Raw genomic sequence first — 14,072 nt, forward strand, 5'->3', positions numbered from 1 at the left:
ATAGCAAGATTAAAGAGTGCAGGACATAGTGAGGTATTTTGAATGTTTTATTTCTCCAGGCTTCATCAGACACCTGAATGTCTGTTGATTCCATTTGCTTACTGTTGTTTCACAGTTACAGTCTTAAGAAAGCTCATATTATAGTGCAAATACCATTCGTTGTTTTTCCACCTGTAACTGTGGTGGTTGCTGTAAAACTTTACTGAGGCAGAGAAAAATGGATTCCTGATTCTTAAGCAACAGCACAATAAGCTTTTTAATTGCTTGTTTTTAAATCAACACAATAGAGTTGAGAAGTGTTGATTTTCAAGGAATTGTTAGAGAAGTCAAAAAGAGACAGTTTTACACTGGAACATTCTTTGCAGTTCATTTTGGATTCTAACAAGCCCTCATAAAAATAAGACTTTATAGAAGAATGATTTACATTTCATACCAGCAGGTTTCAGCTGACTTCTTCCTTACACTATGCTGCTGAAATGTAAAGCGTATTTGCAGATAACCATTCACTCAGAAAAATATTCTGGGCTGGTGCAATTCCATGTTGAGTTCATATACGCTGTGACATCTTGAACAAAGATGATTCGGAGTATTGTCAACAGAATTAAAAGAGGAAAGGACAAGGCTACAGTAGTATTTTCCTAGTATTATATACTGTGCCACTTACGGCTCAGGGACTTTCTATGCTAGAGATCAACACCTGTGAATCTGAAAATCTTTGTATATATTGAATATATAGCCTGTTTTCTTGATTGTTAACAGACTTTTGGCCAGCTAGTACATGAATTCATTTAGTGAAAAATACCTTTCATAAAAAACCCAAACATTAGAAATATCCGTATCTGATTTTAACCTGTTAGGGACAGATATCAAAAACCAAATGCTTACAAAGTTCCTCATGAAAATCACTCTATACGTACTTGACAGGGATTCTGTTATTTATCTTTCAACTCAGGTTATAGGCCAGAGAGAAAGAAAAGTACCTCATACACACTTGAGGAAACTGTACAATTACTTTATGTTCTGAACATTACCCTTTTTAGATCCTGATGTGTCCAGACTGCTTTCAGTTTAATTCTTAATACTGAAGGTTATTTACTATGCAAGACCATGGTTGACAGATATGGGGACCCCTTGGCTAGCTCAATGTTTCATTTCACCTTATAATTTATTTCAAAAATCACTTAAGATCTCACACATTGTGTCCTATTCTTAGATGCTTTGTATGATAGATAGTATATTGTAGAATTCTGTACTTTATTCTGTATAATGGAAAACCTAAAGTTTTGCTACAATTTCTATGAAATGAGTCGAGGCTCTAGTGATGCATTTAAAAAAAGGTCTTTTTTAAAAAAAAGTGTTGAAAAAAGCCTGATAAGCTAGCGCAAATTCTCCACAGTTTTTAACAGGGAGGCTAAACGTAGTGATTAGAAATAGATTGTTTAGATTTCTTTTAGAGCTGGTGAGAAGATTCTCACCTATTCATGTGTCTTACTGACTTCAGTAGAGATTATGAGCAGGTATTGTATCTGTAAAACTCACCATATGATTACAGTGAAATTATGCACAGCTATGAAACAAATTTAAAAATGCATTTTCTTGTATTTTAATTAAAGAACTGCAATACCAACAGCAAAAATTTTGTCAATGTTTATGCACTCCTTTTTTGCTCTATCCATAGAGATATATAGAGAAATGCTTCAATTTTTATTTCAATTGTAAATTTAAAATTTACATTTCATTTTCAATACTCCAAAAATTCAACAGGCACGCTTAATCAAAGTTTTAGACTAGGACATATAGACAATCCTTTGTGTCCATGAAACCTCTTAGCATGAAGCTGCTGAAGAGGAATACTGGACTGATGTGACTTTGCTTTACATTCTTCCAGCCTACACAAGAGAATACCTGATCCCATTTTAAAGGAGATAGCAACTGATGCCTGGGGAGCTGAAATTCGACTCACATATACCTGAAATATTAGTTGTAGGAGAAATAGAAAACACCTGTTTCTGCTTACTGAGGCTGTTGCCTGTTATTTCTTTCCAAGGCTTGAATTGTCAATTGCTCTTAGGTGTTAAGGTATTGGTACTTGGCAAAACAGTATTTTGTCTTAAGAGAAGATAATGTCTGTCGTTCCAGATATGGATCATCCACTCTCTGTTAAATAGCTTTCTAGCTTTCTGGCTTTTTTATTGCTTTAGATATTGTAGCTTATCCTGCATGGGGGAATTTCTACCAAACATTTACTGAGAATAAGTACGGGATGAATACCTATATTAGATTATGAAGTTGTATTTCTTACACCTGTGTTTTAACATCTTCACTCACTATGCATTCCCAATACTTAAATTCTGACTTTAAATCTGGATACCTTGAAACATGGGAGCAATCCAACATTTTGTGGAACTAGTGATGGAAACCCATGGCATGAGAAAGGAGTTACCTGGGTTTTCAATAAAGGAAATTAATTCATGCCTTCACCTCTCCTTACAGTTTCCCTGAGCTCAACTTTGACTGATTGATTAAAGTAAAAATATAGGATAACTGAGTAGAGTTAATTCCCAAATTATGGTGGATCTTACATTTCTTTTTTTTGCATTTCAACTTATAATTAATTTAAGCTCTATGTTCTTCTAGTGGTCAGCTAGCTGATAGAAAATAGATGTGTCTAGTTAGAAAAGCTATAAAACATTTCAATGCAAACAACAGATCTACTTCCCCCGTGCTGCTTTTCCAACTATCCTTCATTCCTACAGAGACCATGACAGCAAGCAAGAGATCCTCTGTCACAAAGAGAAGGATATGCTTTGGCTTGGCTGCCAACTGATAGAAACAAATAATTAGACACTTGTCTTTTTATTCTGTGCAGGAAGCATCACACTCGGCATTAATATTTCTAGCAGAGTACAGGACGGACAGCATCCAGCCAAACACAGTTCCCCAATGGCACAGACAAATTCTTTATAGTAAAATGAGGATTACAAATAAAAGTTGAATATTTTTCAGATTTCTACAGCTACAGAGGTCCTCCACTGAGGTGTCTAGGCAAACAGTAGGGAGGAACACATTTTGAATGACTGTAATTTCAAAAGGAAAACAGGAATTATTGAGTGGACATTAACTCTAGTTTTGACTACAAACTATACAGGAGAAAAATATGGAGGGAAACCTGGTATTAAGTCAGTTGTAGAGTAACTACTAATTCACCTGCAAAGTGGAAAATATTACTGTTCTGCTAGGAATTCTTGGAATTACCTGTGCTTTCTCTTATACTCCTACCTGTATATTCAGGTGGACAAAGGCAAGTATAGTTATTAATTCCATCCACGCAAGTAGAATTGTTTTCACAGTCATTGTCTTCACAGTCATCAACATTTACTTCACAGTTTTCACCTTCAAATCCATCTGCACAAATGCACCTGTTAATACAGAAAACCAAATAACCACATGGACACTTTAGATGGGGAATCCAGACAAGAAGTTCTGAAACTAATAGAATTATATTAGAATTATAATATTCCATAACAGAACATGATTGATATAATGTAAAAAGCCCTTATATTAAACAATCCCAAAGTATTTTTCGTATTTTAAATAACAGAAAAATACTTCTAAAGTCATACCTTAGTCTTTACTTTAAGGACCCTGCTAAATTAAATCATGGAGCATTCCTTTTGAAAAGCATGCTTCCTTTACATTATAAGATTATATTTCTTATGGAAAGTGATCCTTTTGGTTTTTTAAGGTTAAATACATGGAAAATACTCCGAAATCAGTGATTAGTATGTAATAGTTTTCCACAATCATTCAGTTAAGTGCACCAATATAAACTCTCTTTAATGTACATGCATTCATATAAAAAAACCAAATTCTGTATAAATTCTTCAAAGCAGTAATTTATTTTTTGCTTTTAATCATGTTTCTGCAAAACAAATACATCAAAATAGATAGTAAATGTAAAAGTCACTCAAACATGACTGCACATACATTTTCACGTAGTTTGCACTATCTATAATTTCTGAAGCTTTCACTATGAGATTGTTTTGATTTTCAAAATATGTAATGTTCAAACAAATAAATGAAAAAGGTCAAATTCTGAGGCATGACTATGTCAATTTAAATTCTTGAGGCATAGTATTAAGATGTATACACTTAATTTTTAATAGAAGACTATTTAATCCTTGGGCAGAATTTGGATTAAAAGTAGGAATAATGCCATAATGAATTGCAGGATAATGAATTGTATTTTTTTGAAGTGTCATTTCTAACAAGCTTGAGGTATAGATTATTAAATGGCTAATAATCTCACATAAGAATGCTAAAGAACTTTATTTCATAATTCATGAAGTACATCTGGACAAGTGTACTGTGTGATTAAATAACTCAAGATTAAAAATGCTCACAGCATGTTTATCTGCTGGCATAGTGAGTTTCAAATGAATCATTAATTTTCTGTTTCACTGGGATTTACATTTTATCATTTACATGCTGTCTGTTGAAGTAATACACACAACAACAGATGAATGATGAGATTTTTTCAGCAGGGATCTAGCTAGCTATTAATTAGCATTATGGAGTCAATACTATGTGTCTTGACCTGATATGCCTCAACTAATTACAATCATTTGTTATTGTTTTTAACTGATTCAAAGCTTTAGAAGCTTTCCAAGGATGGCAAAATGTTCTGAACATTTCCCAAGTGCTAAAAATCTGCCTTTGTGGTGCACTTACCAGCAAACACAGGGAACCTAAAGATTAACACCAACATTATTTTACCATATAAATCTCAGTAGTTTTCCATCCTGTTATTACAATTAAAAAACCTACCAGAAACCATCTTTTTCTCCTTCTTTCAAGTGACAAGTTCCACCATGGTGGCACGGGTTACTAATGCAAGCATGAATGGGAATATCACAGTCTTGACCCTACAGGGAACAACAAATATAATGTAAGAGGAAAATACAGACACTAGTGGAAGGGAGACAAAGAATACTTCAAGGTTGTTAAGGATAAGCTTACATTTCAGTGAGCTTCTTCCTCTTCATGCAGTGCCTACCTTGAAACCATATGGGCATGTACATCTGTAGAAGTCAACTGGATCATTATTGCAGGTTCCATCATTTTTACACGGATTTGATAAACAGGGATTACACTTTGCAAGAATATTAACATCCACAGGCCCTTAAAAATACAAATTGGATAGTCAGAAACAAGCAACTATTAATTTACCATGGACAGGACCTATCTGCCATGTTGCTTTAAATTTTAAAATAGACTTTAGACTTTGTGGTGTATTAATGAAATGCTGAACTGTCCTTAATTCTTTTGATGTGACCAAATAAATTTGGGATTGGATTTTTGGTTTAAGTATTACTTTTTGGTTTTTGTTAAGAAGCTGACACCAAAGTGATTCCCATATTCCTATTCTATGAAAGCTGTACAGTTATAATCCATGAAAATTACCTTCCCTTTCTACTAAAAAAAATGAAGAATACAATTTCAGCTTTTGCTTTGATATGGGGTAGGAATTGCCTGTGAGGAAACGGGCTATCACAGTTTTCAATCCTTCCCATGATGGTGTTACAAAGAACACTTTTTTAAATGCATTTTTGCTTTAACTTATTTTTTTATCTGCAGGATCACAGAGATGGCAAAATGAAATGTTAAAATTGCCTGTAAATTTCTTGAGCATCTGCAAACTGTAATTTAAATTCATTGTCCAAGCTATCTCACCATAAATAGCTCTATACTGTGTCTTTTTTCCTTAGAAGTCAGCCACTGTTCTGTGCATTACTGTGTTAGTTGAGCCCACAAATTATGTAAACTGTACCTTGAACCTATGTGCAAATGAAGACTGCAATCCATGCTTGCAGGCCAGCTTCTTCTATTAATGATTATAATTAAAGGATTCAGAAACGAAAATTGACAAAACCCTAAGTTTCAGAACCCAGACTTAGAGCTTTGACTTACACAAATCTTGTCTCTTTTATATAGATGTTTTCTAGTTTGTTTTTTTTTTTTTCCCCTGTAGTTTTCCAGTTCTAAAGCCATTTTATGGTGAATATTTAAGTTAGGTAACCTTTTTTTTTTGTCAAGCAACCACAGAAATCACTGGTTTCTTGTTAAATGTTAGAAAACACCTGTGTACAAATAATCATTAATTTTCATAATTTTTGTGAAGTTTGATTACTGTAAGAGAAAATGGGTGACTTTGCCAAATGCCTATTAGTGGAATGAAGATACATTCTCTATCACCCACTCTATGGCTTAATGACAATACTGCCTCCAGTTCGATTTCAGATTTCCCCTATTAAAAAAACCCTTCAGTTACCCACAGGTTCCTCTGAAGGAATAAACAGTGATTTCTTCTAATCTAAATGGAAAAAAACCCCAAACTCCTGGGACCTGCAAGAGCTAATGTCTGATGGCTCTGTAACAGGTTTTACACAAAATGAGCCAAACTGCAGAGTTTTCCAAGCTGAAAGGGATTTGCTGAGATATGGGGCTTTATTCTATTTTTAAACTTAGATTGCTTAACATTCTGATTTGTCTTTGAAAATTAATCTCAGATTAATTGTAAAGGAGCTGGCCTGGAGGGAAGCCATGTGGTTGTAAGGATCCAGTAGGAAGTGTTAGACAAAGAGCAGGTGACTTTAATTTTTTTTTTTTTTAATCTGCAGTTGCTGGTATCCTTCTGTGTCACAGCTTACAAGCAGAACATGGTAATATGTGATAAAGTGCTTACTGCCAAAGCCATAATCTGTATGGATCATTAATTTTTTTTTCTCTTCATTACATTATTTTGAAAGAGAAATCTATAGCTAGTTAAAGTATGTGCTATATCAGCACACAGGAGAGGTAGAAAAGTTGAAATAAACATGATAGAATCAACATCTAGAAAGCCCTGACTGTACTCTAGTCTACTGCTGATTATGGAGTACATTAAGAGGTTCTGTGAAAAAACTTAAGTCAAAGAGGCACATGCATAAAAATTTGTAACAATGCACTATAGACTGGGAGACAATCCTTCCTTCTGTTTATTCTGAATACTATATCCTCTTTTCAACTTTTCATGCAATAAAATGCTAATTAATTGGCACAAATTAAAAAACATTCAGTAACTAAGGTCTTGTTCCAAAATGGTTTAGCAATCTAAATTTCACTTCCAAAACAGAGACAGAAAATGGGAACCTAAGTCTCAACAAGATAGTAAACAACATTATCTGATTTCATACTTTATTTATTTCAAACTAACACATATGTAGTATCCAATATAAATGAGTATTTTGATTTATCATTCTTCAGTTGTAAGATCAAAAAAAAGCAAAGACAATTTTGGAACCTATTTGTGTTTTCACTATAGTGTTCCTCTTTCTGCTTGCATGTGTTAAAAGACTTGTATGTGAAAAAGAATTTGGTTCATAACTTATTGTTTAGTTTAGTTTTTCAAATTGTAGACATCTATGTTCTTGAATAAGCCCTGAGAAAAAAAAATTCTTTTGTAAATAGAAAAAACCTGATAATATTTTATTGACACAGAGACATACATGTAGCTAAGATGCTTTAAGAAAACCTATGACACAAACCCTCTCAAAACACCTTCTAGAGAAACCTGTTCCAACAAAAACTTTGAGCTCTGACATTTTATGACTCCTCTCTTGCATATGGCCTCAAAAGTAGTATCTACACTGCTAATGAAATCACCAATTTTAGTACAATGCAATGGAAGTAATAATTTCAGTTAGATAACCTTCAGATTTTAAATCCAGACTTTTGAAATAAAAAAACCTGTTCATACAATATGCTATATATATACATAAAATGATATATCATGAATAATCAGCTGTAAATTCATCACAGGGAAAAACGGACAGTAAACATGCGTGTCTTAGGAGAGAAGTCTGCTTGAGGTACACAAAAGGAAGGTCAGAAGGTCTGTTCTTAAGCAGATCACCCATTCCAGATCTACTTATAACCTTACCTGGTATCAGAAAACCACAAGGCCCTGGAATCTCTAGAAGCAGGGCATGGATGACAAAGAGGTAAAAGCAAAAGATTGAGAAGCTGTTAGAGGCCACATTAAAAAAAAGAAAGAAAAAACCCACCCACAAATGCAAAAAAATAACTGGAAGAAGAAAATATTAACAGATGATTCCTGCAGTAAAAGAATTCAGAAAATTAGAGTAAGGCAAAGTGATTTTGCCGAGCTTTACAGCTGGATGAGACTTCATTGTAAAATGCCATTTTCACTGGGAATTATCATTATGTAGGTAAAATTCAAGCACCCATTTCACTATCAGTCAGATCCATAGATAGTGATAAGAGGGAATTACACATTACTCTTTTCCTGTAAATACATATACAGTAGCAGACCATCAAGGGATATTCTGAAAACAGCCCTTTTATTCATAGCCAAAAATTTTGGTTCTAATAGGAACCTAATTTCTATTTTCAGCAGTTTATTTTTAAACAAAAGATAAAATTACTTTGAGCAACAGACACAAAATGTCTTACAGGGCCATCATGTCACTGAGAAGCTGCTGATCTGCAATCTGTAATTGTGAGCATCTTCATATGACAGTGGCAGGAAAATTATTTTCTTTCAAAGGTATCCATAATACCAGATCTCCTCTCTTGGAAGTGAAACAAATACACAGTTCTCACCCTGCATAATAATATAAAGGATATTTTCTGATGGGCAAGAGGGAGTAAGATATACTTTCTGGATTGCCTGACAGAAACATAATGATTGTAAGCAGAAGTGATACAGTTTGTAAAAAAAAACCCTTGAAAAAGCTGGAAAATAACTAAACAGGTTCTTCATGTCCATGCAAATATTCTTTCACTCTCATCCCTACGGCAGTGTGCAATAAAAGCGTATCTGCAATATTGTTCAGTGGATGTTTGCAAAGAAAACAATCAGATTGGCCAGCAAATGTCCTATCTAAAATGAGGTTAAGAGACTTTACAACAGATGAGTGTCATATGCAATGAACACTGGCATGACCTCAGAGATGTGATGCTGAAAAATTTCAAGAAGGATTCAGAGGGAAAAATAATTCACTGGCATCACAAGTAACAAGATGGCTTCCAGTAGTTTTTATATTAAAAAAAAACAAAAAGTTTTTTGACAGAAAGTCTAAAGAGAAAAGATTGAATAGATTAAGTGTGCAGTAAAGAACAACTTTGGATAAGACAAACTCTGACAAAGTCCCACAGCTTTTTTAAGAACAAAATGAAAAAGGGATAAAGTTCACCTGTGAAGATACATTAAAAGATGAATAAGTCAAAACAGCTTGAAGATTACCTAGACACTACGTTACTTCTACAAGACTAAAGATCATATTCATCTGATGCCTCAGAAATCGCAATGAGCTTAGTAATGGCTTACAAATGTAAGAACACATAATTGGTTGGTTTTTTTTCAGTTGGAGTTTTAATGTTTTGAAATCAGGCCCATGAAAAATGAAGCTACAGTAGAAGCTTTCTGTTTTCAAAATATTTAAGAAGAGATAAATCAGTGGAATGGAGGAAGATTAAACAGTAAACAAAGTTCTCACTTGATGTAAGTAAAAAGTGTACTTTTCTAAAAAGTAATGGTACAGTTGAGAAAAAGAAACTAGGAATTAATGGACAATAGTACGGGTTGTGATACAAATGCCAGCAACACTGGTACCAACATGGAGTTAAATACCCTGAGAAACCTGCCCGTTTAACAGCATTTTAGAATGAGGCCTCTAGAGTGGTTATTACATTCCTTTATCTACCTTTTCCTTGGTTTTTTGTTTGTTCATTTTCGGTTTGGTTTGTGCTTTCTTCTGAAATATCAGAGACATATTATGCATTTAATTGCAGACTGCAAGGATTATCAATGTATTTACAGTTTTTACAGTGAACAGCTTGAAGGAAAAAGGCTAAGGGAAGTGTAGATGTTTAAACTCTATTCATGACTGGGACAGTACAAAGTACCTGTGTACCTCCTGTACTATGTTGTACTATGTACACATGAGGAATACTATACTGCAAATCCAAATACTTTTTTCTCTATCTATTTTAAAAGAAATAGGAATTAAAATCTTTAAAATAAATACATTTCCTGAGTGGAACCAAAGGCCATCTCGCTGAGTAATAATGACAAACTGAGTGAAGATGTTATAATAAACGTATTTTGAGCACACACGACTCCTAATTCACAGCTCAACTATTTGTACAAGTTAAAAACTGACACTTCAAAGAGAAAAAAAAATAACAACCATACCTTGGCAAGTAAATTTCTTAGAAGGAGTTGTGAGAAGAAGTTTATCTGCCATTTCTCCAGGACCAGCACAACGTGCAATACCAGGTTCTTTGTACTCTGATTTTACCCAGTCAGATAGCCACTGCATGTTGCAATCACAATAAAGAGGATTTGCTCCAATAGCCCTGTGGAGAACAGACAAATAAAAAAGGGAATCAAGTTTTAAATGGCTGCGTTTTAAAAAAGAAGGCAGAGAATGGGTTGGCAAAAACCATTAAAAACCCAAACCTGCTCTCCCACCACCAAAATGCCTGTTAGAGCACTAAGTGTCTGGATTTGGGTTCTAGATCAAGAAGTGATAGTTTCAGTAGAAACTTGGTCCAGAAATCTAGATATTCTTAGCAGCACTATGTGTGAACTTTGATGAGCCAATACCAGCTAGCTGTGTTTCACTGTTAGCCTGTAATGGCAAAGATCAGCTGCATCAGCAGAGTGAGACTAATACTGTGCAATTCAGTTAACAAGTATAAAGTATTTCTTCCGAAGCAGTCAAGACAATTCCACAGAGTTCTGCTCTGGTATTTTTCCTTTTCAGTTTATGGCTCCCAGGCTGGTACAAACCATCTGTTTCTAAGCTTACAAATTTGATTTAATTATTTCCTCTTTGGAGCTCTCTCACTGAACTCACAACTATGTGCAGAATTCTGTAAGAGTTCTCTGCTGTGTAAGTAAATAAAACTACATTATCCTGGCTTTGTAGTAGTTACATAATAATTACCTCATTATGAAAGAAAAGCCATTTCTTTAAATGATGATCCTTCTGACTTTTTTAAATTAAAAAATAATTTAGCTAGAGATTTTCAGAATTAATTTCTGTAACAGCTTTTTAAGTGTTTATTTTCTCTGCTAGAAACTATAAATACTCTTAAAACTCTGAAAACAATAGCACATTGTGTAGTTAATTCAGAGGATTGAAGCATTGTGCTATTCTGTAAAGATGTACTCATGTTCCTTTTCAGAAATAATCATGGAACTTTTAACAGATAATCTCAACCTGTGTGAACACTATCAAATGGCAGTATTAGAACATCCTCCTTCTCTAGATGTTTCAGTAATTTTCTTCAGATTGTTCCACAGCTTTGAATCAGTGGGTCTTCTAGAAATACAAGTAAGTCTTTGGCAAGCAAAGGCAGTAGAAACTACCAGAGTTGACATGCTCTTCTCTGCCTCACTGAGCAGAAAGCCCTCTCATATTAACTTTTTAATACATTCAAGCCGAACTCAAGAAAATATACATCTCTTTTCAGTCAGGCTTAAGAGCCTGTAAAAAAATGAGCAGTAAAAAATGAGACTTAGTGACAAGGGAACTTCCCATGCAAGGAGAAACACCTCGAATTTGTCCATTCCATATTTGCAAAAGTGGATGTCAGCCTGAACTGAGATAACAGAATTGCTCTGCTAAAATAAGAATATTAACAAGGATAACTGGTATCCATTAAGAAAGAAATACCAGCAACAATCAAATTTATGTAAGTTTTACTGATATTTTATGCAGGTAAGGTAAATAGTTGCATTTGAATGAATTATCAATGATTGGGAGCTTAATCAGTATGAAATTTCTGAGAAATGGCAAGCTAAATGTAAATGTCCAATACTGAATGAGAAACAGATAATTAAGTTTTTAACAACTGCTGCTGTTCAGAAACTTAAACCCCCAGATATATCTAAAGGCACTAGTCAACTTACTCCTCAAAGTCTTAACTATCCATAAACACGAGGTTTGCAGAAAGGTAGCTTGTTCTCATTTAGGTTCCCAATGAAAATTAAAAACCAGGAAACTATTGCCTCAAATTATGTTCTGAAGTCAGATGTGATGTATTTAGTGTCAACAGATGCCGACACAGAATCGTAGAATAATTTACAGCACTCTGGAAGTCATCTATTCTCACCTCCTGCACAAAGCAGGGCTACCTTGGCAGTCAGGGTTGTTTAGGGCTGTTTCTAACAGCTCTCGAGATCTCCAGGGATGGAGATTCTCCTGCTTCTTTGGGCAACCTGGCTGAACCATCCTCACAGTGAAGAATTTTTCATTATGTTCAATCAAATTTCCCTTGTTGCAGGTTTTGATGGTTTACTCTGATTCTTCACTGTGCACTTGAGTCTTCTTCATTGATGTAATCCTTAGAGGCCTGAAGACTATTAGGTTTCTCCCTTTCTTCAGGCTGGATAAGCCCAATTCCTGTAGCTTCTCTTTACAGCTCATACGGCCACCTCCCAAACTTGCTTGCCCCTATGCTGGACTTGCTGTAGTTCATAAACATCTGCTTTGTACTGGAGAAACTGAACACATATTCCAGATGTGGCCCTAGGAGGGCCAAGAAGAAAGGAGTGATCAGTATCCTCAATCCCCTGGCTGCTCACTTTCAAATTCAGCCCAGAGTGTCTCTAGCCTTCATTGCCATAAGGATGCAGGGCACACAAATTCAACTGGCAGCCCAGCAGCAAGCCTAGGATTTTTCTGGTGAGCTGCTGCCACCTCTCTGGCCCATGCCCAGCCTCTACACTTGCATAAACTTCTTCCAGAGAACTTCTTTGCGTAATGTCTTTGTTTGACTATATGAAATTTGCTAAGCATAACAAAAAAAAATACAGTATACCAGCTGAATACTCACAGGTGTGATAATGCTGAAAGATCATTAAAGGCTCCTTCAGGAACAACAGAAATATCATTGCCATGTAAAGACCTGAAGAGGAAATAAACACAATAATGTCAATGCATAAAAGTCATCAGGTTAACTTGACAAATTTCATCTTCTTTCAACAGTTTTCAGCTTTTCACATTTTTTTTTCTTCCAGTTCCTCAGTGTTTCCAATTGTTTGTGGTTTTTGTTTCTTTTTTGGTAAGCTCTACCTGGCAGCCTACTTATCATTTGATTTTTTGCATCCTGGATTTTCATTAGAAATGTAAATACTGTGGTTATTTTAAAATTGAAAAATACAAGTTGATAAAAGTAGGTACACTTCTGCAAAGTAATGATTGGATTTAGAGATAGCAGATAGAAAAAGAGTTTCTGATTTTTTTCAGCAGCTCCCTGAAATTTGCATTAATAATGTTCATATGTTCTTTTTAATCTTTCATGAATGCATAGAACATACAGGCATTGACTGTTAATAGAAGTATTAACATTTTTGTCTGAATTTGATAGCAGAGGTAGAGAATGAAAGATTTCCATAAGCATCACTACTGGGAATAGTCATATTTCTTTTGTAGAAAAGCTGCTGTTTTCACCAACCATATGAAGTTCAACAAGGGCAGGTGCTGGATTCTGCACCCGGCATGGGGCAGCCCTGGATGTAGGTTCAGACTGGGCAATGAGATGCTGAAAAGAAGCGCCACAGAAAGGGACCTGGGGGTCCTGGTCTTCAAAAGCTGAACATGAGTCAGCAGTGCCCTGGCAGCCAGGAGGGCTGAGCGTGTCCTGGGGCCATCAGGCACAGCATCGCCAGCCAGGCAACAGAGGGGATTGTCCTGCTCTGCTCTGCTCTGGGGCAGCCTCACCTCAAGTCCTGGGGGCAGTTTTGGGTGCCAAAATAAGACTTTGAACTATTAGAGAATGTCCAAAGGAGACTAATGATGGTGGTGAAGGGCCTTGAGGGGAAGCCATATGAGGAGTGGCTGAGGTCACTTGGTCTGTTCAGCCTGGAGGAGAGAGGGGAGATCTCACTGCAGTTACAGCTTCCTCGTGAGGGCAAGAGGAGGGGCAGGCACTGATCTCTCCTCTCTGGTGACCAGTGACAGGACCCAAGGGAATGGGCTGAAGCAGAGTTAGGGGAG

The 14,072-nt window shown here is 35.5% G+C and overlaps 1 protein-coding gene across 2 annotated transcripts in view; it reads right to left on the reverse strand.

Annotated features, from left to right (window-relative positions):
- Positions 1-14,072, reverse strand: part of SLIT2 (slit guidance ligand 2) — a gene marked incomplete at both ends in the record, with an annotated part of 259,444 nt that overhangs the window by 27,509 nt on the left and 217,863 nt on the right. For both annotated transcript variants that reach the window (XM_082281842.1, XM_082281841.1), the window contains 5 exons: positions 3,280-3,419; positions 4,828-4,925; positions 5,057-5,181; positions 10,259-10,422; positions 12,910-12,981. In XM_082281842.1, coding sequence (XP_082137968.1) covers positions 3,280-3,419; positions 4,828-4,925; positions 5,057-5,181; positions 10,259-10,422; positions 12,910-12,981 — 599 coding nt within the window. The remainder of the gene's footprint in view (positions 1-3,279; positions 3,420-4,827; positions 4,926-5,056; positions 5,182-10,258; positions 10,423-12,909; positions 12,982-14,072) is intronic.

This window comes from Coloeus monedula (genome assembly GCF_965178545.1).
Source record: "Coloeus monedula genome assembly, chromosome: 5".
Classification (NCBI taxonomy): domain Eukaryota; kingdom Metazoa; phylum Chordata; class Aves; order Passeriformes; family Corvidae; genus Coloeus; species Coloeus monedula.